General features: G+C 41.2%; 2 protein-coding genes across 4 annotated transcripts; one reads left to right on the forward strand and one right to left on the reverse strand.

Annotated features, from left to right (window-relative positions):
• Positions 1-1,815: 1,815 nt before the first annotated feature.
• LOC140282837 (overexpressed in colon carcinoma 1 protein homolog) lies at positions 1,816-9,532 on the forward strand. 2 transcript variants are annotated; one of them, XM_072377412.1, is made up of 6 exons: positions 1,816-2,060; positions 5,124-5,148; positions 5,286-5,321; positions 5,406-5,482; positions 6,450-6,542; positions 7,632-9,532. In XM_072377412.1, the coding sequence occupies exons 1-5, from the start codon at positions 1,991-1,993 to the stop codon at positions 6,503-6,505; spliced, it is 264 nt and encodes an 87-aa protein (XP_072233513.1). In that variant the 5' UTR covers positions 1,816-1,990; the 3' UTR covers positions 6,506-6,542; positions 7,632-9,532. The 2 variants fall into 2 exon arrangements, with proteins under 2 accessions (XP_072233513.1, XP_072233512.1); XM_072377411.1 differs by lacking the exon at positions 7,632-9,532 and having other exon boundaries at positions 6,450-6,672.
• Positions 9,533-12,946: 3,414 nt separating this feature from the next.
• Positions 12,947-21,336, reverse strand: dclre1c (DNA cross-link repair 1C, PSO2 homolog (S. cerevisiae)). 2 transcript variants are annotated; one of them, XM_072377645.1, is made up of 15 exons: positions 21,117-21,336; positions 20,983-21,034; positions 20,455-20,539; positions 20,281-20,340; positions 20,071-20,126; positions 19,262-19,363; positions 19,091-19,163; positions 18,396-18,536; positions 17,924-18,025; positions 16,834-16,970; positions 16,688-16,742; positions 16,199-16,287; positions 15,903-16,000; positions 15,398-15,484; positions 12,948-14,461 (listed from the first exon to the last, which is right to left on the reverse strand). In XM_072377645.1, the coding sequence occupies exons 1-15, from the start codon at positions 21,223-21,225 to the stop codon at positions 13,776-13,778; spliced, it is 1,932 nt and encodes a 643-aa protein (XP_072233746.1). In that variant the 5' UTR covers positions 21,226-21,336; the 3' UTR covers positions 12,948-13,775. The 2 variants fall into 2 exon arrangements, with proteins under 2 accessions (XP_072233747.1, XP_072233746.1); XM_072377646.1 differs by lacking the exons at positions 20,281-20,340; positions 20,455-20,539; positions 21,117-21,336 and having other exon boundaries at positions 12,947-14,461; positions 20,983-20,992.
• Positions 21,337-23,338: the final 2,002 nt, after the last annotated feature.

A 23,338-nucleotide genomic window follows, 5' to 3' on the forward strand; every position in this document is an offset into this window, starting at 1 on the left:
TAACTATGAGTTTCTGATTTGAAGCAGAGGGAATTCTTGGTCTTCCTTTCTTCATCTGACTGCACTTTATTACAGCATTTAAATTTTCTGTGCTTTGTGACTTTCACATCATGCATTTCAACACCTTTTGGTCACACAGAATTATTTTTTGACAGGGCTCAGCTGTTCAACAGTGTGCTGAACCTGAGGTGCTTGTTGGAGCTGCTCTTAAAATCTTTCCTTTTGATTCTTCACTGACTCCAAAATAAAGGCTCCGCACTATGAAATGACTTTTAGGAAAAACCCTCAGCACGTACCCAGAAGTCATTTTCACTTCCTGCTTGCAACAGCAAGAACACTCAATTATATCCTGAAGGTCACGTTGTTTTTGTCTATAATTGAGGTGAGTGTAGCAGAGAAGCTGGTTGTTAGATTACAGCGTTGGTGGCATGAGTCATTTTAAGTTTCAGCATAGAAGGAGCGGAGAGGAAGGAGGCCAAACAAAGAGAGGCACTTCTGATGATGAACAATGAGGAACGACATGTTTTCTTTGCTGCTGGCTGCGTCTTTTATACCATCAACCAATCACACGTGAGAGTCTGGCCATTAATGACTTTTGGAAAATTGAGTCCCCACTTCAGACACATTTTATCGTGGCTTTTCAGTTATTTAGGATGAGTCATGACCGTGCTTGTATCATGCAGCCAGTATTATGTGAATGCTTGTGATGTTGTGGAAGCACATCATGACTGACGTGGAGGAAATGTTGGATTGTTTTAAGTTGTTTGTTATCATTGATTTTGTCTCCTGGGTGGTTTTCAGACTCATTTTGGTAGTTTTGGAAGACTTTTTCTCTCTTTGTGTGGTGGCTTGTGTATTTTGGTGGTGGTTTTATGCATCATTGTGGTCATTTGGGTCTATGATGCTTTCAACACTCTCTTTTGTTTTTCCTGCACCACTGTGTTGGTTGTGTGCATCACAACCATCATTTTGGGCCTCTTTTTATGATTTCTGTGCATCTTTTTTCTTCTTCTTGTGCATCGCTGCAGTGGTTTTAATAAAACACTGTGATCACTTTGTGACACTTTAGCTTTGGAATGTTTTATTAGCATTTGAGAATTTCTGTGGTCAGTTTGGGTCTCACTCGAGTTATATTTGGGTGGGTCATCGTTGCGGTTTCGGGTTTTATGCTTTAATGTACTCTCATTTTGTTTCTGCCTCTTTTGGAGGACTTTTGTGTTGGTGTTGTCTGTCATTGTTGTTGTTTTGTGACTTTTTGTTGCTTTTATGCCTCTTTATAGTCCTGTTTTGTGAATCATTGTGCATCTAATTTTGATTGTCCTGGATGATTGTTAGTGATCTTAGTGGATGAACATGTTATTGTTGGTTTCTGAGAATTTTTGAGGGTCTTTTCTTGAGAATTTTTGAGATTTTCTGTCTCATTATGGTGTTTTTAGGTCACTTTGTGCTTCATAGTACATCTCATTTTGTGTCTCTTTATGGTGATTTTACATATCCTTTTAGTAATTTTGCTGCATACATGATGCGTTTCTTACTCTTTGTGGTCTTTTATCTTGCTCAGTTATAATAAATGTATATATTTTTGCATTTCTTTTTGGTTTCTTTGTGTTTGTGTTCCCCTGACCTCCTGGGTCATCGGTTCTGTGCCATATAACTCAGCTGCCAATTACATTGATTTTAGCTCAATTTTTGATCTACTTTCTTTGAATTGTGTGGATATTTTAAAGCACAAAACACACTGAAGCACACACACCAGGGACTCTGCTCCCTCAGCAGCAGGGGTGAATACACTTTTCCCATCTGTGTTCTTCTTCCCTCCCTCCACCTCCTATTCTTCTGACGTCATTTTAATCCTTTGCTGAGAGCAGACAGAAACAGAGTGCCAGGAGCAGAAACGACTTCTTCCCCTCTTCTCAGCCTGTTTCCCTCTCTGCTTACTGTCTTTCACTCATATGTCTTTCCTCTGAGCTTCAGTTCAGTCGGATGAGAGATGGGATGTGGAAATTCCTCACCAGCCACCAACACCAGCAGCAGCAGCAGCAGCAGCAGCAGCAGTAGAGGTGAGGAGCGCAGAGTGTGGGACACCCTGAACATAATGTTTGCCTTTTAAACCTGATAACAGACTGAAGGGGTTTTCTTCCTGCCTGTACACTCATTCAGGTCATTTCAGTAACTTTTTCTGCCCTGCAGGTTTGTTAGAGGCTCAGTCTGTTGTGTGCATTTATGGATACACAATGCAGCTAAAGCTGAGGTGATGAAAACTTGTGTTGTTTTGTGATCAGTGAGTTAGACTGATGCAGAACCTGTAGAATGCTTTAAAGTCTCAACATCGTTTCTTTGAGCATCAAAATTGTCACATGTACCTGTGGTTATCATTTTACTCAGATGTTTTGTACATATTAAGTACTTTTGTCCTTTTCATATAAAAAAGATCTCTTTTAGGACATTTTCCATCTTGTTCTGCTTGTTTTGAGAATCTTTCTGTTGTTTTGTATGCTTTTTTGGCGGTTTTATTGCTTGTAGATGCCATCCATCCATTTTATATACCACTTAATCTGTCGGTCAGGTCGCGGGGGGGCTGGAGCCTATCTCATTTTGATGGCTTTATCTCTTAACTTTTTGAAGGTTTTGGCATTTTTGTTTTTTGCTCACTTTTGATTTTGGTTGTTTTGCATTAAATGTTGCTCGTTTAGAGACACTTTGTGGTGCCTTTGTACCTCTGTTTGTGTTTAGCTCCTGTGTGGTTGTTTTTTCCTGCTCATTATATTTTCAAGCACTAATTGTGGTAGCTTTTGGTTTTCTGGACATTTCGAGCTTTATTTTAATTGTTTTGCATGTAGGACACTGTCCTTCTCAAAGCATGTGGTGTTTGTTCCTGCTGGCATTTAAGATCAATAAGTACAATCGAGCGGCCTCTAGTGGTTGTGGAAGCAACTACATGGGAAAAGAAAAACATTCATGTTGTAAGAAATTTTTTTTTCGACCCTAATCAAGTAGTTTTGATATCAAGCAAAAAACAAGTGATGTTATATTCTAAAACTAACCATGACTAACAATATTCCATCATAACATCTAATCAAGGAATCCAGCAAAAAGGCGTCCATGACGGTGTCGGATGCATTGTTGGGACCTAATCAGGAAGAGACAAAAATGTTTTAGTCAACACTTTAGAGATTGTTCTTCCTCCTTTGTGGCATCTTAGATGAAACCCCTTGAAATTGATGCCTGCTTTGATGTGAAAACGCTCACGAGTCCCTTCCTCTGCTTGTTGGGACGGTACTTTTCAGGGTGCCATTATAAGCTGCGTTGAGGGATGTCAAAAAACCGTTTGACCATTTATTGATTTTGGGATGCTTTAGGTCACATTTAGGTGATTTTGCATGCTATTTTGGTTGCTTTTCATGGTCATTTACCTTTTTGGGGGCTCGTTTGTAATAGTCTTGTGCCTCTTTTAGGTCAATCTGTTTAATTTTACTTATGTTGAGGTTTTGTGATGATGGTTTTGGGTTCTCCGGGAGGAAAAAATGAGTTGGTGGTAGATGTTGAAACAGCTACTGACCCACAACAACAGACACACTTAGAAATATTGTTCATGGCTATATTTCCACTGCTGAATCTAGAAGTAAGGAAATGATATCCATAAAATGTAGAGAAAGCATCTAATCCACGGCTCTCCATCTATTAACCATCTAATCCTTGGTTAACAGACATGTAGGTGGGATTTTTCCAGAACAAAAGGACTCACCTCTTCTGTGATTGGGTTTGGTTTAAGATTTCCTGTTGATATTTCATTATGAAGAGAGATGAGGAAGTTTTTGTTTGTTTGGAATGTAGTTGGACACAAGTTGCAGAATATCTAACTCTTATACAGTAACACAGGCACTATTCATCGTCTAACGAGAGGGATTACTGATTAAAACTGTGTATGTTTAACAGTGTATGATAAATGCACTGTTCTGCTTATATGAAAAGATATTGAGATTTTATCTGATGGATATACACAAAAAAGTCCAAATTGGTGAAGCTAAATGAAAACAAAAAAAAAGCGTGTGCATATGTCTCTTTACTTAAGATTATGACAAACAGACAAGAGGTGAAGGAGCTGCAAACCACTTCAAGCCTGGAAAAATGGCCAGTGCTTCAAGGCAAAAACCAAAAGGATGTTCACCAGAAGGCACTGGAGTTTAGACTAAAACTGACGTTTCTGAGCATCAAAGCCACTTTTTCACTTTTTTTTATCATGCTGTGGGGGTGTTGCCTGGGAAATTGGTCAGAATTGTTGGAATATGCTTTTATGAAAACATGATTCAGTCTGCCAGAGATCTGAACTGCGTTTCACCTTCAGCAACTCTAACTGCTCTCTAAGTAAAGGGGGAAATTGAAGTCTCTCTGCTTGGCCTTGGCAAAGCCCAGACCTAAATGTGATCCGAGGTATGACTTAAATGTTGCTGAACACTATGTAGCTTGAAGGAGGTGGGTGGCGTCTGCCTTCTGGTGGGGCACACATCCCAGGGATTCGATCTGCTAAACACACACAGACAAACCCAAAGAGTCTTGCAGCTGCAACTGGTGCAAGACAAGGTTGTATTGACTTAAAGATATGCATGCACCCCCTTTTTTTTTTCTAATTTCACTTGAACAATTTGGAATTTGGATATTCTATGAAGCTCCATTACAGAAAATCCCAACACATATCCACTCAAAGACCAGATTGTAATACAACAAAGTAGTTGAATAGATTTGTATGACATCATACATCAGTCACTACGCACAACAGTTTTGGATTGTTTGTATTTCAGTGTATTAGATATTTTATAGTTCAGTGTATATAGGTTATATTTTCCTTTCTAATGCTCAGGTCTCTTGGTTATCTTTTTTTATTTTTCTTTATCTTAAAACTTAGAAGAAATACACCTAAAGACTTTAACAAACAGGAATCCTTACTCTTGCTGTTGTTGCTGTAGGTCGAGTCTTCGTGTGTGTGTGTGTGTCACAGCTGTTGGAGGCAGATAAACAGGAATGAAACATCTTACTTCTGTTCATGAAAATGTCAGATTGTGGAAAAACGTTGAATCAAATGAACAGAAGATCAATTTCCATCCTCTGTGCCTTTCTGACCACAGGTCCTGCGGAGTTGTCATCAAAGCTGTAAGTTAAATTTTCAAAAACATTTTGATCTTGAAACGTGTTGGAGTTTGACATTTCTCTGATGTTCATTTTAATCAAGTGACTTCAGTCCACAAAATAAGTTTTAAGTGTGTGTGTGTCCGTGTGTGTGCTGACAGACAAGAAGAGATGGTGCAGGAGGACGACAAACGGAGGTGAGTCACTGAAAATCTGCACACGTTACACCTCAAACACATTTGTGTTATTGATCTGATGTAAATGTGTGTGTGTGAGAACAGGAACTATGGAGGTGTGTACGTGGGTTTGCCTACAGACCTGAGCAACATCCCTCAAATCCAGATAGGACCACTTAGAGGTAACAGCTACTTCCACATCGTCTCCTCGTATAAATGGCTCATAGTATTTCAACAGAAGGCTTTGTGTGTGTGTGTGTGTGTTGTTGTATTTAAGTGTGTTTACGTGGACTTGTATGTGTCGTGGAATGATACGCGTAGTCCTGTACTGTGTGCCACACTGCAGTATGTGGCAGAATGGTGCGTCATGCTATAACAATAATGCATTTCATTCAACGGCACCTTTCAAACTGTCAGTGTCACCTAATATTTCATGTTACACTATGTTTCATGCTGCAGTATGTTGTTGTTTAGTATGTCTCATGCTAATGTATGCTCCATAGTACGTGTTCTGCTACAGTGTGTCACGCAGTTGCATGTTTCATAGTATTGTCTTAGTGTGTCAGAGTGAGTGTCACAGCATGCACTGACTGCACCACACAGCGCTGTCTTAGATAGTATGTTTCCTACTATCGTGTAGTTGTATAGAATGTGTCATGCAAAGGTATGTTGTTGTATTGTATTGCATTGTATTGTATTGTTGTACTATATAAGGTGTGGCATGTATCATGCTATGGTATATGTTTTAGTCATAGTGTCAGTCATACTATCGTGTATCGATAGTAAGTCTTATAAGATGGCAACAGAAGGACCTCTCCCTCTCCTGAGGGTCTCTGTTACTTGCAAACTATTGAAGATGATTGCAACTGGAGTTTATTCTGTCCACATAAACACAGTCATTCTGCACAAAGTTGTAGATGACATTTCCTTCACTCACCCACAGACACACAAGTCAGCTTCAATTTCCTGTTGAATCTCCAGGGTCAGAAGAGCCTGAGAGAGAAAACACTGCACACACAGTGTTTGCTGGTGTTTTGTGTGTGTGTGTGCATGGTAAGTATTGTGTTTCAGATTTCACTGGAGCCACAACTGCATCTTATGCAATGTATGATGCGTGTTTGTGTTAATTACTGAGGTTGTGTTCCACAGGGATCGAGGGAGACTCACCGTCCCTCAGGAAACCACTGTGGGGGAACGGACTGTGATTTTAATGAAGAGTCAGGTTCGTGCATGCTGCGGTGGGTGAGTGACGACCTCCTCCTGTTTCTCTGTGCAGCTTCATTAATGAACGCTGCGATGTGGAGTCAGCAGTTAAAGGACCATGCCAGTGTTTTTCCAGGCGTCAGCTCAAAGTTCAGTTTCAGAAAGGCAGCAAAAAGCTCATATTCTCATTAGCAGAGATGTAAATGAAAATTGAAATTATGAGAAACAAAACAGCTCTGTGGCGATAATAGCAGTTAGAAAAAACTGCTCTTGTGGAAATTAAGAGAGCCAAGACTCCATTAAGTCTGTTTGACTCTGTAAGGAAGGCTTGTATGACACACTGAGTCAGAATCCTAAAGGTCCATATGACCACGATGTTGCTCTGACCCGTAAATTGTTTACATTTGGAGTTAAACTTACATGTGGACAATTAGAATCCCTGATTCTGATTGAAAATCATGGATGAGCCAGCATTTGGGATGGTATGGGGTGCATTAGCACATATGGAACAGGTGGAACCGTTATGGCTCCTTTAATGTTGAATGATGCATAATGGTTTTGCAGTAACAATTGCTGCTATTGATTATTACAAGGAAGGTCCTGTTTCAGCAGCCAAAAAGCCATTTAGCTTGGCTCTAAAGTGAAGGTCTGGCTGTTAAATGTAAGGATTTGTGTGTTTTTGCATTTTATCTCTCAGTACGTTGACATCCCAGGACTCCAAGCAAAAAAAAAGAAGCTTCTGCTCAGATTCTTCCCAAAGTGCATCATCTTAGTGATGAAAACATGATTAATCTTCTAAGTGTTTCAGGCAGGCTGTTCCGGCATCCTTGAGGTCTACAGTACTTATTCAGTCTCATAATTCCAGACTGACTCCATGATGTTGAGATCAGACCATCAGCTGCAGCACTGTTGTATGATTTGGGAACAGACAGCTCCTGATGGGATGTTACTGTCTGTTGAAATATATATAAAGATAAATTATGCTAATTTGTGGTGGGGGCGGAAAAGAAAAAAAATAACACTGGTATGGGCCTTTAACGCTCTGCATGAATCTGAGCAGGTCACGCACATCCGATTTCAGTGCATTTTGTGGCTTACTCTCCTCTTGTGCTTTTGAACGTTGGACAGAACGAGCGAGGCTGTCGGGTGAGAATCAGAAGCCCAGCGGGCGTCCAACAGAGACTCAATGTTGTCTTCAAAACTCCAGCAACAGCCGCACCCAGCAGAGCCAATCTCGTCTCCCAGCATCCCCTCTGGAGGCTTTATTTGTCTCATCTCCACCTGGTTTAACAGACTGTGGTGACCCTAATAATGTGGTTATGCACTGCTGTGCTTCTGTGGAAGGAAGGCCCGGGTTTTTTATTCCAACTTCACCAGAGGAGTCCATGAGGAGCTTTTCAATGGTGTTGTGTTGTTGCTTAATGAAGAGCCAGTAGCAGCTGACAGTGGGGCAGAAGTGAGTGAGTGTTTCTACACTGCGGGAGGAAACCGCAGATATAAAGACAGAAGTCAACGCTAAACTCGTTAATGTGTGGTGACTTTCCATCTTTTCTGGTTGTCAATAGATCACAAGAAAGGGTACAAGCTGCATCAAAGAATTAGAGGTGCAGAGCTTTGGCACAGACAGGTTTCCATTCACTAACCAGGCAAATTTAAAGAGATATACTTTTTAAAAAGCCGCACAAAAAGACATTTAAATAGAAAACCTTTTCACTGACTGCTTTGAAGCAAGTAAACTTGGCTGCATAGTGCCGGCAGAGGCTGGCAGTATAGGCTTTGTTGCTCGTAATTTTCGTTGTACCCTGCTGTGCAATGACAGCAAAGTCTATTCTATAAAGTTTATTCAAGCCGTACAAAGTAAAAACAAAGAGGGAAAACGAAAGCTGTGGTGGACTTCCACAGAAGGAAAATGGAGAGAGCTTTTCTTCATGGTTACTCTAATCTTTGGGAGGATATCGGTCAGTGACGTGGGGTTTGTTTGCCTGCTCGAACAGAAAATGGCTGGTGAGTCATTTTAATCTTTGTCGTTCAGAGAGGACTCACAAAATTGATTCTATTCCTTAATCCCTCCTGATCCCAATGCAGCCATCTAATGCGAATTATCACAAAACACACGCCATCTATTGCAACAAAATGCAATAGTGATAAAGAAAGGCACTAAACTATCAGCAATTCCATCATTCAGCCAACTGACACCATGAGCCACAGTTAGACAGCAATTTAAGTCAATAACAGCAGTCAATAAACATGGGATATAAGCAAGTTCAAGGAGAACAGTCAGTGAAATTACATCTAACGGCTTTAAAGTGTGTAGCACACTTAAACGCAGAAACAAGACTTCAATCCCATCCCCAGTCTGTGGAGGTAACTAAAGACCAGAAAGATGGCAAGAAAACCCACCTGCTAATGGTTTCAACATGTGACGGCAAATAAAGGCTTTGCCATTTGGAAAGAGCATCTTTACACAAAATTTCTTACAAAATAGTTTTTTTTTTTTTAATGAAAATTTATCAAAAGCTATTCAAGTACACACCTGAAACCACTTCCGAGGCTTCTTCAACCGTAGCATAAATCTCCTGCAGAAAATCTTGAGATGGACTAAGGACCCAGTGGTTTTGGTCTTATTCTGGGCTTTAATGACTATAATGAACTGTCTTCACTTGAGCTCACTTGAGCTCACCTGTGGTCGGCTTGTTGGGAATAAAAAAAAACCTGCAGCCTTTTGTCTTAGCCCTCCGGGGCACCAGCAGAATGTGGATCCTGCTGTGAGGTGAGGCCGGTCGACCAGCTCGACCGCAGAGCTTTTATTCGTTAATGAAGCAGCAGTCAGTGGCGTGGAGCTGGACAGAAATTAGAGTTCAGATGTTGGTGACCAGGACTGTTTGAGCCTGTGCAGTGATCACATGCGGGTCTTTTTTTAGCATCGGGATGTCGAGCTGGAAAAAACCCACTCACTTCTGTTGTGGAAACACTTCTGCTGTGAAATACAGCGTTTGCCTTAGCAGAGGCCTTGTTGTTTTTTAAGTAAAAGTGCCAAAGAAAAAAGAAAAAACCCTTGTGAAGGACTTTCTGCTTTTTTGTCATTAAACCAACCAACATCTGTTTGGAATACAATAAAAGTTTGGTGTTTTTTTTTTATTTGTGCTAATAATTGCCACCTCTGTGAATGTTTTCACAAAAGTCTTTTTCTCTTATTTTCTGTCTGTAAATAAAAGTGAAAAATGAGTGCAGTTCAGATCATTTCAAACAAGATAAGTCGATTCACCCTGTGAGGCACAAGTTTAAGAACACGGACTGCTGAAAACAGAGGTAAGTCTGCCTGTGACCACGGGAGCTTTGTTGTAAATTCGGCTGTGGTCACTGGAACCGTGTCAGTGCTGGTGTGTGTAAAGCTGAGCAGATCATGAGTCAGAGACATTTGGAAAAAACAGAACACTGAGATCAGATATCTATTCCCTGTGCTAAAATGAAAGCCTAGTTTGTGATGTCATGGAGCACAAAGAGATGAAGCTTCCCCAGGGCTCCACATCAGCTTTGACTGGCACTGAATACTGATGTTCAACACATCTGGGATTATTGATAGGTAGGCAGCCTCTTTTCACAAAACAGAATTTTAACAATATGCTTTTTGTATCATATCCTTCCTTCCTGCCTGCTGTGTGCACAAGCCAAGCAACAATCCCGAGAGTTCCTGTGGAGAGAACGCACTGACTGCAGATGATCCCGGCTGAGAAGTGTAGCAACAGATGAGAACAGCTGAGGAGCAGATGGCACAAAAGCACTGAGTAACTCCAAAGTTTTAATGATTGAGACAAAAAAAAAAACTCAATTATCTGCTTTTCTTAATGTTTGTTGTAGTAACAGTATAAACTACAGGAATCTGTGTGTATATTCACATCCACATCATGTCTCCACATGGAAAAGCATCACCATAGTGCACAAGTGAAAAGCAAATGAACTGAGAATGCATCCAGGGCTGTTGGTTAGAGCTGCTGCAGCCGTCCTTTTAAAATGACACCGTAGTTTTTCCTACTTCCACCATCTACCTAAAAAAGATTTTTAGATTTTGCCCTGAAAATCAGTTTCTGGACACTAATGATGGCCATGAATACTGGGAATACATTCATTTGTCACACGAGACCAAAATACAACTCTTTGGTCTACTGATCCAAAATATTTGGCAAGAGCCTGGTCAGGACTACGAGTTCATGTTAATCCTTACAGTGAAGCAAGGAAGCGGGAGTGTGATAATAAGGGCAAGAGTGTCGAAATATATCAAGAATAATGTCTCAGACAGAAAGTTACTCTGTCCCTCAGTTCACTGACGACGTCTCTTGTTGGGGTGAACTAAGCGTGATGAGCAGCATTGCTGTAGCAGGGTCACAAGCTCGAGCTGACACAGAAAATATTCACATATTTAAAAAAGGAAAGAAAATAATAATCCAAAAATTAAGAAAAAACTAAACTGATCACCTACCAGACTGATGGAAATCTGAAAATACAACATTGAGTCTGCAGAGGCTGGATGACGATCCGCAGAACACCTTCATTGTGCTGTACTGAAAATCCCTACAAAGAACAGTGAGAACGTCCCTGAAGGTGTTCCGTCCCTGAAGGTGTTCCGTCCCTGAAGGTGTTCCGTCCCTGAAGGTGTTCCGTCCCTGAAGGTGTTCCGTCCCTGAAGGTGTTCCGTCCCTGAAGAACGACAGAACGCTTACCCACAGGTCTGTGCCACGATGGCATCCCTCATGATGAGGTTTGAGTCGGTCCTCAAAAACACGTTGAAAAGTAATGAAAGCTGGGCTTCCATTTGTGGCATTATTGGGATCTAATGGTCTCATAAACCAAGCTGACAACTGGCCACCCAGAACATCTGGAGCATCTGTCTCGCTTTTCTTTTGGACCTGTTAAGTTTTTCTTCCGGGTAGGGCAGTGGCAGATATCACTGACTGGCTGTTCAATGAATCAACTCTGTAGAGACTTAATGCAAATTTCACATTTCATTTTATCAGTGAACAACGCTTAAATGTCTTAAAAATATATACAGTTCATTCAAATCTAAATACAGGATTTTATTCTCAATATATTTTTCTAAAAAACCTTTAGCTGAACTTTAACTGATGAACAACTAAAACTATCTACAGCAGATTAACAGGATCTGAAAGTGATGACCTTAACAAATACACACGTTCTTAGCATCTCAAAAACAAAAAATGGTGATGACTAAAAGGCTAAACTGTATGTTAAACGCTACATATTCATCTTCCATATACATATATATTGTATACTGATCAGCCATAACATTGAAACCCCTGAAAAGTGGATCAAAGGGATCCAAAAAGGTCCCAACACCCCCGTTTAAGGAAAAAGAGAAAAGGAGCATATTACCTGGCGGTGTAGGGCTAACTGAAAGGACCAGGTGGAGGAACTGGGATTAAGCAAAAGGTCTTCATCCACCCTCCAGACTCCACAGGTACCAATCTGAGGGGATTTGTTATGGGAAGCAAACCCAGTCCACAAGAACCCACAACCCACAGGGGCCCAAAGGATCTACTGCCAGCGACCCAGTACCAGGCTGACTGTGGTGTTTGTCCTCAGACTGGTTGGAGTAATTCAGTCTTAGGCAGGTGGTTATAAAGCTTTTTTACATATTGTCTAAATGTGAAAAGTTGTTTTTAGAAAAACAAACATTGATCATTTAGAAACCGTAGGCTAATTTTTTTTCCCACATATTAAACTACAGCTGCTTTTAAATCCTGTCCAGGTAAGAAAATTCTGTTTTTATGCTTTACGAGGCAGCTCAGTCACCAAGGAGTCGTTTCTGTTGCAGTTTATTTGGACTCCAACAAGCAGCTCTCATGTGATTATTTACACCTGATGGAAACCTGCTGTGAAGATTTTCCATATCTCCCCGTCACCGTTTATTCTGGACGTCTTCCAGTATCTCCCTAAACCTCTGAGCCCCCCCGCTGTGGAGGATGTTTCACCCTGCTGGTAAAATGCTGCGCAGGATGATGACTCCATCTAAAGAGGAGCGCAGTGAGTCCCTTCTCCTCCTCTTATGTTAATCTCACATCACTGAGGCTTAAAATGGGATTTTCCCAGAAAGGAACAAAACGCTTCTCCAGAGCTGCAGAGAAGTGGAGCGACAACTTCGGGGTTTTTCTGTATCTGAAGATGCCACATTCGGTTTGGGAAAAAAGATTTATCCAGAATGGAAATGGATCCATGGAACTGAGTCAAAATGTTTTCAGATGATCCTTTTGGAAAGATGGTTGTGCAGCTGAAAAGGTTTCCTGAGGAAGAGAACTACTTTAAAGAAAAGGCATCATCACCCGGCTAAGTGCTGTTGCTTCTCTTGTCGTTTACGCTCCTTTCTCTCAGTAAGGTCTGCTATTTTTCACGCTTTTGCTGAAGTAACATTTAGAGTTTCTTTGTGAGACAAATAACGGTCCATCTTCAGTGAATCTTCAATCCCCAAAAATGAGCTTTTTAATAGAAAATAAATACATTTCATTTCAATTTCTGAACATACTTTTTGCTTTGATACAAACAAACAGTTGATCCACTTTCACATGGAGAGAAGCAGAGAAAACCACAAACTGCCAACCAGAGGAATGTGTGCATGTGACGTGCACAGGTGCATCGGTCCATGTGGGTCATGAATCAGCCTAAAGTGTACAGAGAGCGTGAGGTCTGAGCGGTTTGGAGGTTAAACTGAAGCATGAATAAAACAGGAAGCCAGCAGAAGATTCACTCTGTGTGCACATGAAGTTAATGTAACTCACTAAAAAGCAGTCTGAGGTTTGTGAACCTTAAAACTCTGCTTACACCAAGAAAAAGAAGAGCGTGTAGGAGCCAGACATGGGACAAGAACAAACATCTGATTGGACTTTACTGCCAGAGAAAAAGGATGAAGGACAGACGCAGTTAGCTTCATCGTTGCTATCGTAAGGAATGACTGCTCCCCTGACTTGTTCTGTCACCGTTGTTTTGCTGTAATAAACTAATAAAATATGCCGTCCTACCCCTGTTTGGTCCTGAAACATTCCCCTACATCGTCTCTTGACACATTTGGTGGCTTCTGGGGGTGTCCTTTGTCAGCCTGTATAGCTGCGCACGTGCCGGGTTCAGACGAAGGTTTGTGGCCTAACAGTGCTGCAGGTTTAGAGCTTTAGAGCTCACTGGCAGTCTGAAGGCATGAATTCTGATCACTTTGGCTCCTGTCCACAGTATATTAACCAGGAATGTTTGCATTAATGTTCGTCTCACTCATACGGAGCCCTGACTTCCTTTTCTGATGACCTCTTCCTCTCCTGAAGCCAACTTCCGGTACAGCTGCGACAGCTCGTCAGGCCGAGGCACCTTTGACTCAGGCGTGCAGGGAATATCGAAGTCTGATGACGCCTGAGAAGCTGACAGCTCCTCCAGCTCTGACTGGACCGCTGCACCATCACCTCCGTTATTCTGGGGCTCTGCGCCACCTTGTTCTGGCCGGAGGATCAGTGTATCTGCTAAATGTGAGTCCATGTTCTGCGAGGAATGATTAGACAAAGAGGCAGACAGGGTCAGGCTGAAGTTGTCCATGTCTGGAGTTTCGTCTTCGTCGCTGAACAGGTCCGGGGTCTGTGAGCCGGTCGCTCTGGAGGGGGAGGTGGTGGAGACGGAGCAGCAGGATCGTGATTGGCTGTTGAGGCTGTTCTGACTGTCAGTCAGAGTCTCTGTGGTGAAGAAGTCCTCCCATTTAGGAGCCTTAACAGAACAAGTCTGGCATTCTTTGCTTTCTTCATCCCTTTTCCCATCCCCCTTTCCCTTCTCATCTTCCTCCTCCTCATCATCGTCGTCTTCGCCGTTGGACTCGGTGCAGTCAAAGTAGTTTTGTGCGGCAGACTGTGTGTCAGACACCATCAGAGGTAAGGACACAGACCCAGGCGGTGCTGCTGTCTCAGGAATGTTTTCTGAAGTCAACAAAAGGAAAATTACAGTTCAGTAAATAACTGAAGTGCTGCCAGAAGTTCTCAGGCGCTTAACAACTCCCAATTACTGCACTGACACTGAAAAGCATGTCACATGTAGGGCTGGGTACCGAACTTCGGCTCTTTATTAACGTCACACTTTGTGGTTCCGCCCACAGACGGGTTCACGTGCATCTGCGTTGGGAACTGTAGGTGTGTGTGTGTGTGTGTGTGTGTGTGTGTGTGTGTGTGTGTGTGTGTGTGTGTGTGTGTGTGTGTGTGTGTGTGTGTGTGTGTGTGTGTGTGTGTGTGTCGTCGAACCGGTTAAACAATGCCACAGAGGTGCAAAGCGTGGCTCCATTTCACCAAGATTTATGCCAATAGAGCGCATGCAACATATGCCAAAAAGTCATCGCTGCTAAGGACAGCAACAAGACTCATTTAATTAAATATTTGACCGTGCACAAAATCAATTTAAGAGCAGAAAGTTGCTCTGTGTTTGACTGAAGAAGGTCGGACCGCAGCCATCCTCTCAGGAAAAATAGATGGACAACTTTATTAATCCCTTTGGGAGGGAAATCAAAAAACTGAGCTGAAAATTAAACTGAAGACTTGTGCTGTTATGTGTCATGTAGTTTCCTTTTTGTTAGAGTTGATATTATAAAAATCGGTTCAGGAACCGGTATCGAAGCGAAGGTATCGGTATAGAAACATTTTGATTGATACCCAGCCCCAGTCACGTGGAAGAGAAAGTTCTTCTTTTGTAAATTCTAAGGTTTCATCTGATCAGAACAGAAAAACTCTCTGGTCCTTTCCAGGTCACATGACTGTACGTTTCCAGGTAAAAGTATCGAATGCATCATTAGATTTCTAACAATGGAGCATGCATCTGGATGACCTTCACTGTTAGGGCACAAAATATGGTTTCAGGCTGCGCACCACTTTTTGCCTGTTGGTTCAGTCCCATCTTTTTCCTCACTGGTGCCAGGTCCAAACCTTCAAACAGCTCATCGTCACTCTCCGAGTCTGAACAGAAACACGGACACGAGAACATAAACCTGCAACCAACAACACAGCCGACAAAGACAAAATGCAGAACTTTATATTTGGTGAGAAGAGAATTCTGGAAGCCGTCTGGCTCTCAGTAGCAAAGCTTGGCTCAGATTTCAGGGAGGAAATTAAGGGCTCTTTATATTTTGCTTCCAAGCAGCCAGACCTTCTGTCAGATACTGAGAGGAATGGCTTTCTGCAGCACTGTGCATTTTACAGCAGCAGTGTTGGACTCACTGATCTGTCTTTATTGGATTTTTCTCCTTTGAAGCACCAAATTCTTTGCTTTTCTAAACTCAGGAAACAAACTGGCTGAACTGTGAACGAGCCTCTCTGCTGCAGGAGCAGGTGCACATGTTGCTGTGGAGAGTATCTGTCGCTGTGCGAGTGTCACCGTAAGAAGGCCGCAGCACCCTGCTGCGTTTGAGGACTCCCAGAGGTTTGTAAACGAACGCCGATCCATCAGACTGGTTCCTGCACATCAGCCTCAACCTGAGCAGAGTCAAGGGCATTATCCCACAGAATATTAAACTTCTGAGTTCATTTACTGGCTTCAGTTTTCAGTTGGTCAACTGATATGAGTGCTTATCTAAAGGCAGGAAAATGCTTTAAAATAACGTTAATGTATCATTTTAAATATTTCAACAGCAAAGTGAAGATCTGAGTTTCCTTTTTTCAAACTCCGCTCACATCTGCGTGACTTCGGTCAGAGTGCGTCCAATAGGGATGACGCTGGGGTAGACGTTGACTGGCTGAAGATACGACAAGAAGTCTTTGATCTGAAAGTTAAAAGGAACATGATGAGCTTCACTGACTGTGGCTGGGAGGACAAACCAGCTAAAGAAAAAGCTGAAAACAAAAGACATTCTGGCTGTCTTCAGGAAGAGCTCCTTTTAAAAGATGAAAAACATCGACGGCATAAAGACAGAAAGGAGCTCGACCTCAGACATGTTTTCCATTTCAAAGTTCCAGGTCTCTGTAAGATTTTCACATTATTCAACATCCAGCTACAGAGAGTTGGAGGTGCAGAATGGAGCAAATTCAGGAACTTTCAGTGTCCCTAAAAGGGCTTCAAAGATCTGCGTAAATGCCTCCTCAAAGTCATCATTAAATAAACTAACATGCTGTTTAGCTAGAATGACATCATTCAGATGACATGGATGAACATGAACACATTACCTCGCAGTAGGAGGAGTGGAAACTGAAGCAGGCTCTGTATGAACTGCCTCCTGTTCTGGAAAAGCAGCAAAAAGTGACTGGGATTTAGGTTGATTTGTTCAGACAGCATAAGGCACCATTTCCACAGACACTTTTGATTTTTGTACTTTATTATGACGTTGGTCTTCTTGGTTCTTTCTCCGAACCACATGGTGGACGGTTTAATGCTGATGATACGAAGAGGAGTCCCGTCGGCTGCTGTGCAACCACACGGTACCCTGTTACCCTGGAAATACTCTTCATCCTGCACACAAACAGGATAACAAGCTCCTTTTAACAACTGCCTTCGCTTTTACCAGATTTAGCCAATGGCTTTGTTAAACATACCTCAAAATATTACATAAAATTCTTGTTCACTGATGCATTTTTTCCCCCCTAGAATCACCTTGTAATTTGCTGCAGGTACTTATTAGTTATCCAACAAATAAGTCAATCAGAGACTCATAATCCACGCATATATTCATAAGTGTACCATATTTCTCTGAATTTAGAGCTGCTGCTACAGAGAGAGCGGTGTGCTCCCTCACCATGTTCTCTGTCTGGATCATTTTCAGTGCAGAAACAGGAAAGAGGCAGCAGCTTGTCGTGTGTAAGACAAACACTCAGAGGGGCTGGAAGTCATGCAGTGCTGCACAAAATAACAGTCAGGAAACTCCACAGAGCACAAGCTCGTTGATGCTTTACAGTGAAGCAACCAACTTGAGCAGACAGCACGGCGGCTGCAGGGATCACTGAAAAGTTGCTTGATTTCATCAATCTGAACCATCATGTGGAAAAATTACACTTTTATGTCCCAGTTGCATGAGTATTCCAGACTATTCACGTGTTTTTTCCCCAAACAAAGCACCCAGCAAAGCCTCAAACTCTTTCTGAACAAACCGGCTTCTGTTTGTGGCGATCTGCCGTGCTTCCACCTCCAGAACCGGCCGGCCCGCCACAGCCTCAGGAACGGATGCAGCCTGCGCTGCACCGTAATGATCACATGGTTTGAACTTTTTCATTAACGTGGATTCAGATATCTGAATGAATAAATGCTGCCATAAAGAGAAACTATATAAATCCAGCCTGTTACAAACCTGTTAGATATTCTGAACTATCTCAACTGATATTTGCTTAAGGATAAGGATTCAGAATGAAGTAGTGGTAGTGGCTGTGGTTTGGTCCTTGGGAAAATGAGCGCCAGTGTGTAAAGTGCACCTTTGGGTGTCGACAGGCGTGGATCTGAGTCCTGCGGTCAGTTGTGATGTAGCTTAGGATCTCTGGCATCTTCTTGAACATGGCCAGACTGTTGACATGGATCTGAAGGGAAAATAAATAAACCACCCAACAGATTTACCAGCAACACCAGCATGTGCTTCTGTTTGAGTAGCAACAAGACAGCATGTTGTTGACAAGAGGAAGACTTTTTAAGGCCATTTGTTCACAATGGCTTGATTAAACATAGCCGACTTAGACTTTTCCACTTCCTTTATGCCCTCTATTAACTGATTCCCAGACGCCATCACTGGGTGACTTTGATACAAATTAAAACAAAGACTGGATCATTTTCAATAATAAAAAAAAATGAAGTCTCTTTTCTACGATTTCGGGGCAGATTTATGGAGGTTTATTCTCGATGGATATGATCAAATCTTCGATGAGTTGCACAGAATGAATGTGATCGTGTCACCTGTGTGTTGAACTCTTCTCCCAGGTTGGTGAACAAGTACTCATATCCGTATGCAGCTTTGCAGTTGAGCCACACAACGTGATAAGAACTCTGGCTGATCCAGTTTCCAATGAGCTCAGAGATACCGCTCAAACAGACCTCCTACACACACACACACATTTATAATTTAATCAAAGAAACCTGTTCAAATACAACTCTGTGACTTGTCAGAATAAAGATAAAACTCCCCTTAAAAGCCATAAAAAGGAAAAAAATAAATGAGATGTGATTTCTCCACCAATTCTAATCAAAACCCCAAACCAGAAAATATTAGCAACAGTTGTTACTTTATTTAAAGTCAGAGCAAGCTAAGCCAAGAAATGTCTTTTTTTGCCCTCATCAACTTCACTTTTTTGGGAATAAACATCCAATTTAACATTTTAGTTCTGAAAAACATTCCAAAAAGAGTTGGAACAGCCAACTTTTACCACTTTTATGTTGTCATTCCTTCTCACAAAACTTAGCAGACATTGTGGCATTTAAGATGAAGAGTTTCAGGTGTTATTTGGACCTTATATTGGGCTCTACAATAAATATGTCAGAATCAATAAGTTTTCTTGTATCTATGTATTCATTTTTGGGGCATTTTCCATACCGACTACTACGTTTTTCTGGTGTGGAGTTCAGGGGTATCAAGTACAGCAAATCATATTTACCCGAGTGGGTATCTGGTAGAAGCGTGGGTCATAGAAAGTGGAGTCCAGATAAATGCTCTGAATATCTTTCACCCTGTGAGACGTGGAAAGGTCATATAGGTGATGAAATTATTCCAAAGGAGGACAGTGAACTCTGTTGGACCTGTCAGAGGATGCTCAGTGATGACAGACCTGCTGCCGGAGTGCAGATGCTCGATCCTGGACGCGTCTCCAACAGCCAACCTGAAGTCTCCTGTGTACAACACGTTTCCCTGGCCTCCCTCAAACAGGAACCTGAAAACCAACACCATATGGAACTCGAACTGTGTGCAGAAGAGAGCTAAAAACAACACTGGTATTTTAAACTAAGTCACCCTCCGTTATTAGCTTGCAGTAGTAAAAACCTCTCAGCCCAAGTTGAGGCTATTGTGAATGATAAATTTGTTGTTGGAGGATTTCAGGCTTGTGTGCAACCATAAGATAAAAGATATCCATCTTCCTCAGCTCGTTTATGTCAAAATCAAACAACATTACACAGACTAAAATATTTAAATGTAACACGACCATCTTGGAAATCTCACCACTTTCAAATGATTTCACATTTTGCTTCGACACACCAGTGTTTCATCTTCTCTGTCACAGTTTGCTTCAGCTACAAGAGATGCATTCTAAATACATACATAATTAAAATGTATGGACTTTAGGAATTAGGAATCCAAATATTTTGGTCAAGCAGCCTGTTAAAATAGACCATTGTTGCAATGTGTCTGATCCAAACTGAGTCCACATTTAGGTTGTAAGACTGCAATAGATTTAGATTTAGATAGATTTAGGCATGCCCACATCCAACTACAGCCGATTGTCTTACAAGTAAAATTAAATTAATATGAGTCTTAATGGGCTTTCTTCAGCAACTCAGGTAGATTTCAGTGGCAGTTTTGTTTCTCTCCATGAGACCAAAGAAAAAGATGAAAGGCGTGTTTCAGAAGGATTTCACTCACATGACGGAGCCGGGACAGTGACCTGCAGTCAACAACGTCACCACAATGTCTTCCCTCTGTTCCACAAACACCAGAAAACGCAGTCAAAAACACAAAGTCAAGAGATACAGACTCAAAACTGCGACCTGCTGGATACAACGTGATTCCACGACTGATTCATCCGACACCTGAAAAACTCAACTGTCACAATCAAAGGCAACAAGCACACACCTCCCCAGATGCTTCATCCACGAGGGAAATCTGAGTTGGGCTCTCCAGCTCCAGAGGAACCTGAACACATGAATCATCAAGAAACACCATGAAGAAGCTTGTACTCCAACACTACCTGTAGGTTTGGGTTTTATCTGATTCAGCAGCATGATTCACAAGTAACAGGACACTCACAATGTATTCCTCCCAGAAAGCATATTTTGGGTTGTTGAGCAGCAGCTCTTTGGTCACGAAGGAGCAGTACAGCCTGACTGTGCGACTGCAAGCAGAAAACAGGTCGCTTAAAAAACAGACTCCACTGAGTCTTCCTCACAAGGGGCTCACTTTCCAACGCCGTGATTAAGCTTTTCCTCAGCAGTTTCAGTTTGTGTATAAAAGCTTACATCTAATTGAAATATTAAAAGCGTAGCACTTATATAGCACCTTTTATTCTTGGGTTATAAAAAGTGATTTTCATCCTGTATTTCAATTTGTAGAATTCTAACAAGTGAATATTTGGCTTGAAATGTTTAAGCATTGTGATATTTTCAAGTTGACGGTTTGAGTAAAAGAGAGCAATTTTATCACCTAGTTTTTATTTAACTTTTTTCTTATATTTTTGTCTTCACAAACAGAGACGACTCCATATGTTTAAGAAGACGAGCTGTCATGTTAAAGCATAGTTTGGACCCATTATTTAAACCAGAATCAGACTGTTGTCACCTGATATGCAATTTTCTCTTCAGCAGAGGCCCTTTCAGTCCCTTCATGTGATCTGTTGAGAGTAAAACAGTGAGAAACTGTAAATAATCCCTCAATCCGGCCGTTATGTCACAACTCTGAGGCTGCTAGCTTACCTTTGTGACAGTGAGAGAGGAAATATGCCCGGGCATGTAGGTTCTCCCTGTCGAACCGGTCCAGAGAAATGTAAGGATACTCCTTCATTCGACCCGCAAATGAACTCATGTTAATGTCGAAGTTTTTCACAAAAGTTCCTAAAATTAACGCGACACCGTTTGAGGAGACGACAACATACTTCCAAGCATCACCTGAGTTATCTTTGTTTATCCCGCCCACTGAAAGGAGACGTTCTTCTTCTACGATCCTTTTCATGGCAGATCCGGCGCATTCTGGTCATATCGCCACCTACTGTTAAAAACGCCGATATTTTTGTGGCTATTTCAGACTCTAGTGTTCTTTAATCAGTTTTAGATGCTTTTTTCACTTGGACTTGAACTTCAACAGCCATATCAAGTCAGTTATGAAGTCAGACGACTGTAATCTGATTGATATTTCAAGGATTAAATTACTAATGTGTCAGAGAGATTTAGAAAAGCTGCTCCGTGCATTTAATATCAGTAGACTTGATTACTGTCACAGTGTATTTGCTGCTCTGTCGAAAAGATGATCAGACAGCTGCAGCTGGTTCAGAATGCTGTCCAGAGTGCTCCCAAAGACCAGAAAAGCGGATCATATCACTCCAGTCCTGAAGTGTCCACACTGACTTCCTGTCCATCAGAGAGTTGATTTTAAAATACTGCTGTTGGTCTTAAAGCTTTAAATGTTTTAATCTCAGAAATTCTGGTACATTATGTACCTTCAAGGCATCTCAGAGCCTCAGAAACAGGTTTGCTTTTTAGCCCCTGAGGTAGAATTAAACATGGAGAAGCTACTTTAAGTTTTCATAGACCATATATGTGGAACAAACTCCTATATAACTGCAGGTCCTATCAATTTATTTATTATTTTGTTTTATTAATTAATTTATTCATTAATTTATCAGTTCAAGCATCGACCACACCATCTACATTTTGTCCGATTATGAGCAGTATTTCTATATATAAAAACAAACTTTCCAGCAAACACAAGAATATTCTGCAAACATTTCCTTAAGATCACAGGAGAGTCTGTTGTAATGCAAAGTGAATGCCACCTCACCGTCAAAGTGAAACATCATCATCCTGATGTCCACTCAACGTTTGCTTTTGGGGAAAAAACACAGTTAGGGAATGTGCACAGGACATGTACCAGTGAACGCGACTATTAGTGAATAAAGGCTGGTTAATGGCGAAATATCTAATTCTATTGTTATTATAATAATAAGTGTAAAACATTCCTATTGAAAAGTAAATGCAAGAGTAGAAACTCTTCCTTGGAAATATTGAGCATTTTGCATTAAACTAAAAAAGAGCCACACATAACGTGTGGCAGAACACATCAGAACAAATTACATCAATATAAGTAATGATAACTTATGATATAAAACCTGAGTGTCTTGATGTTTTCACAATTCATATGGAGCTTTTAAAGAAGGACTTCTTGAGAATATCTAAGATAATGTTCCCTGAGAGCTACCTGATGTCCACCTACAGAAAGTAACCAATGGATAAATGGTTTCCTGAAAGTGATCTGCAGTTTTGGTGAACCTTGAAAGCTTGCTCAGGGCCCTAAAGCAAACTCTGTTTTACTCTATCTATCATGCTCAAAATAAAAAATACATGAAACTACAATTTGAGACCACAAAAGTATTAGGAAAAAGCATACTGGAGTCACAAATAGCTGTTTTGCCAGAGACTTAACGACAAACTGTTTTCTTTTGCACTGTGCATAAGTCGCCACCTGCTGGTCATTACACAGAATGCAGATTGATTACAGAATTGTTTCAACAATCTTTTTTGTAAGGCGGTAAAACCAACTGCTAAAATCAAAATCCATCATATAATAAGTTTGATACATGCTTGTTCAGATTTGGAGTTTCTTTGAAATCTGAATAAATATGTCTGAATTCCATTTTTTTTTTTTTTGGATTCTAGTTTCAGACTGACATTATAACAACTGTCCAGGAACTAGAGCTGAAATGCTGCCTTTTAACTATGGTGCATAACCCTTAATGATGTCAACTGTCTCTCTCAAATGAACTAGTTAGATGAAATAAAGTAAAAAATAGAGGTACTGAACACATTCTTTCATTGATGAAACTGCTTTCAATTTAATCATGACTACATGAAGTTGTGGAAATGGGTGTAGATGAGAGGCCTGTAGCCTGTTTTTGGCTCATAGCACTTAATGAATTAATACA

Source organism: Leuresthes tenuis, unplaced genomic scaffold (genome assembly GCF_036924035.1).
Source record: "Leuresthes tenuis unplaced genomic scaffold, fLeuTen1.0.hap1 SCAF_23, whole genome shotgun sequence".
Classification (NCBI taxonomy): Eukaryota; Metazoa; Chordata; class Actinopteri; order Atheriniformes; family Atherinopsidae; genus Leuresthes; species Leuresthes tenuis.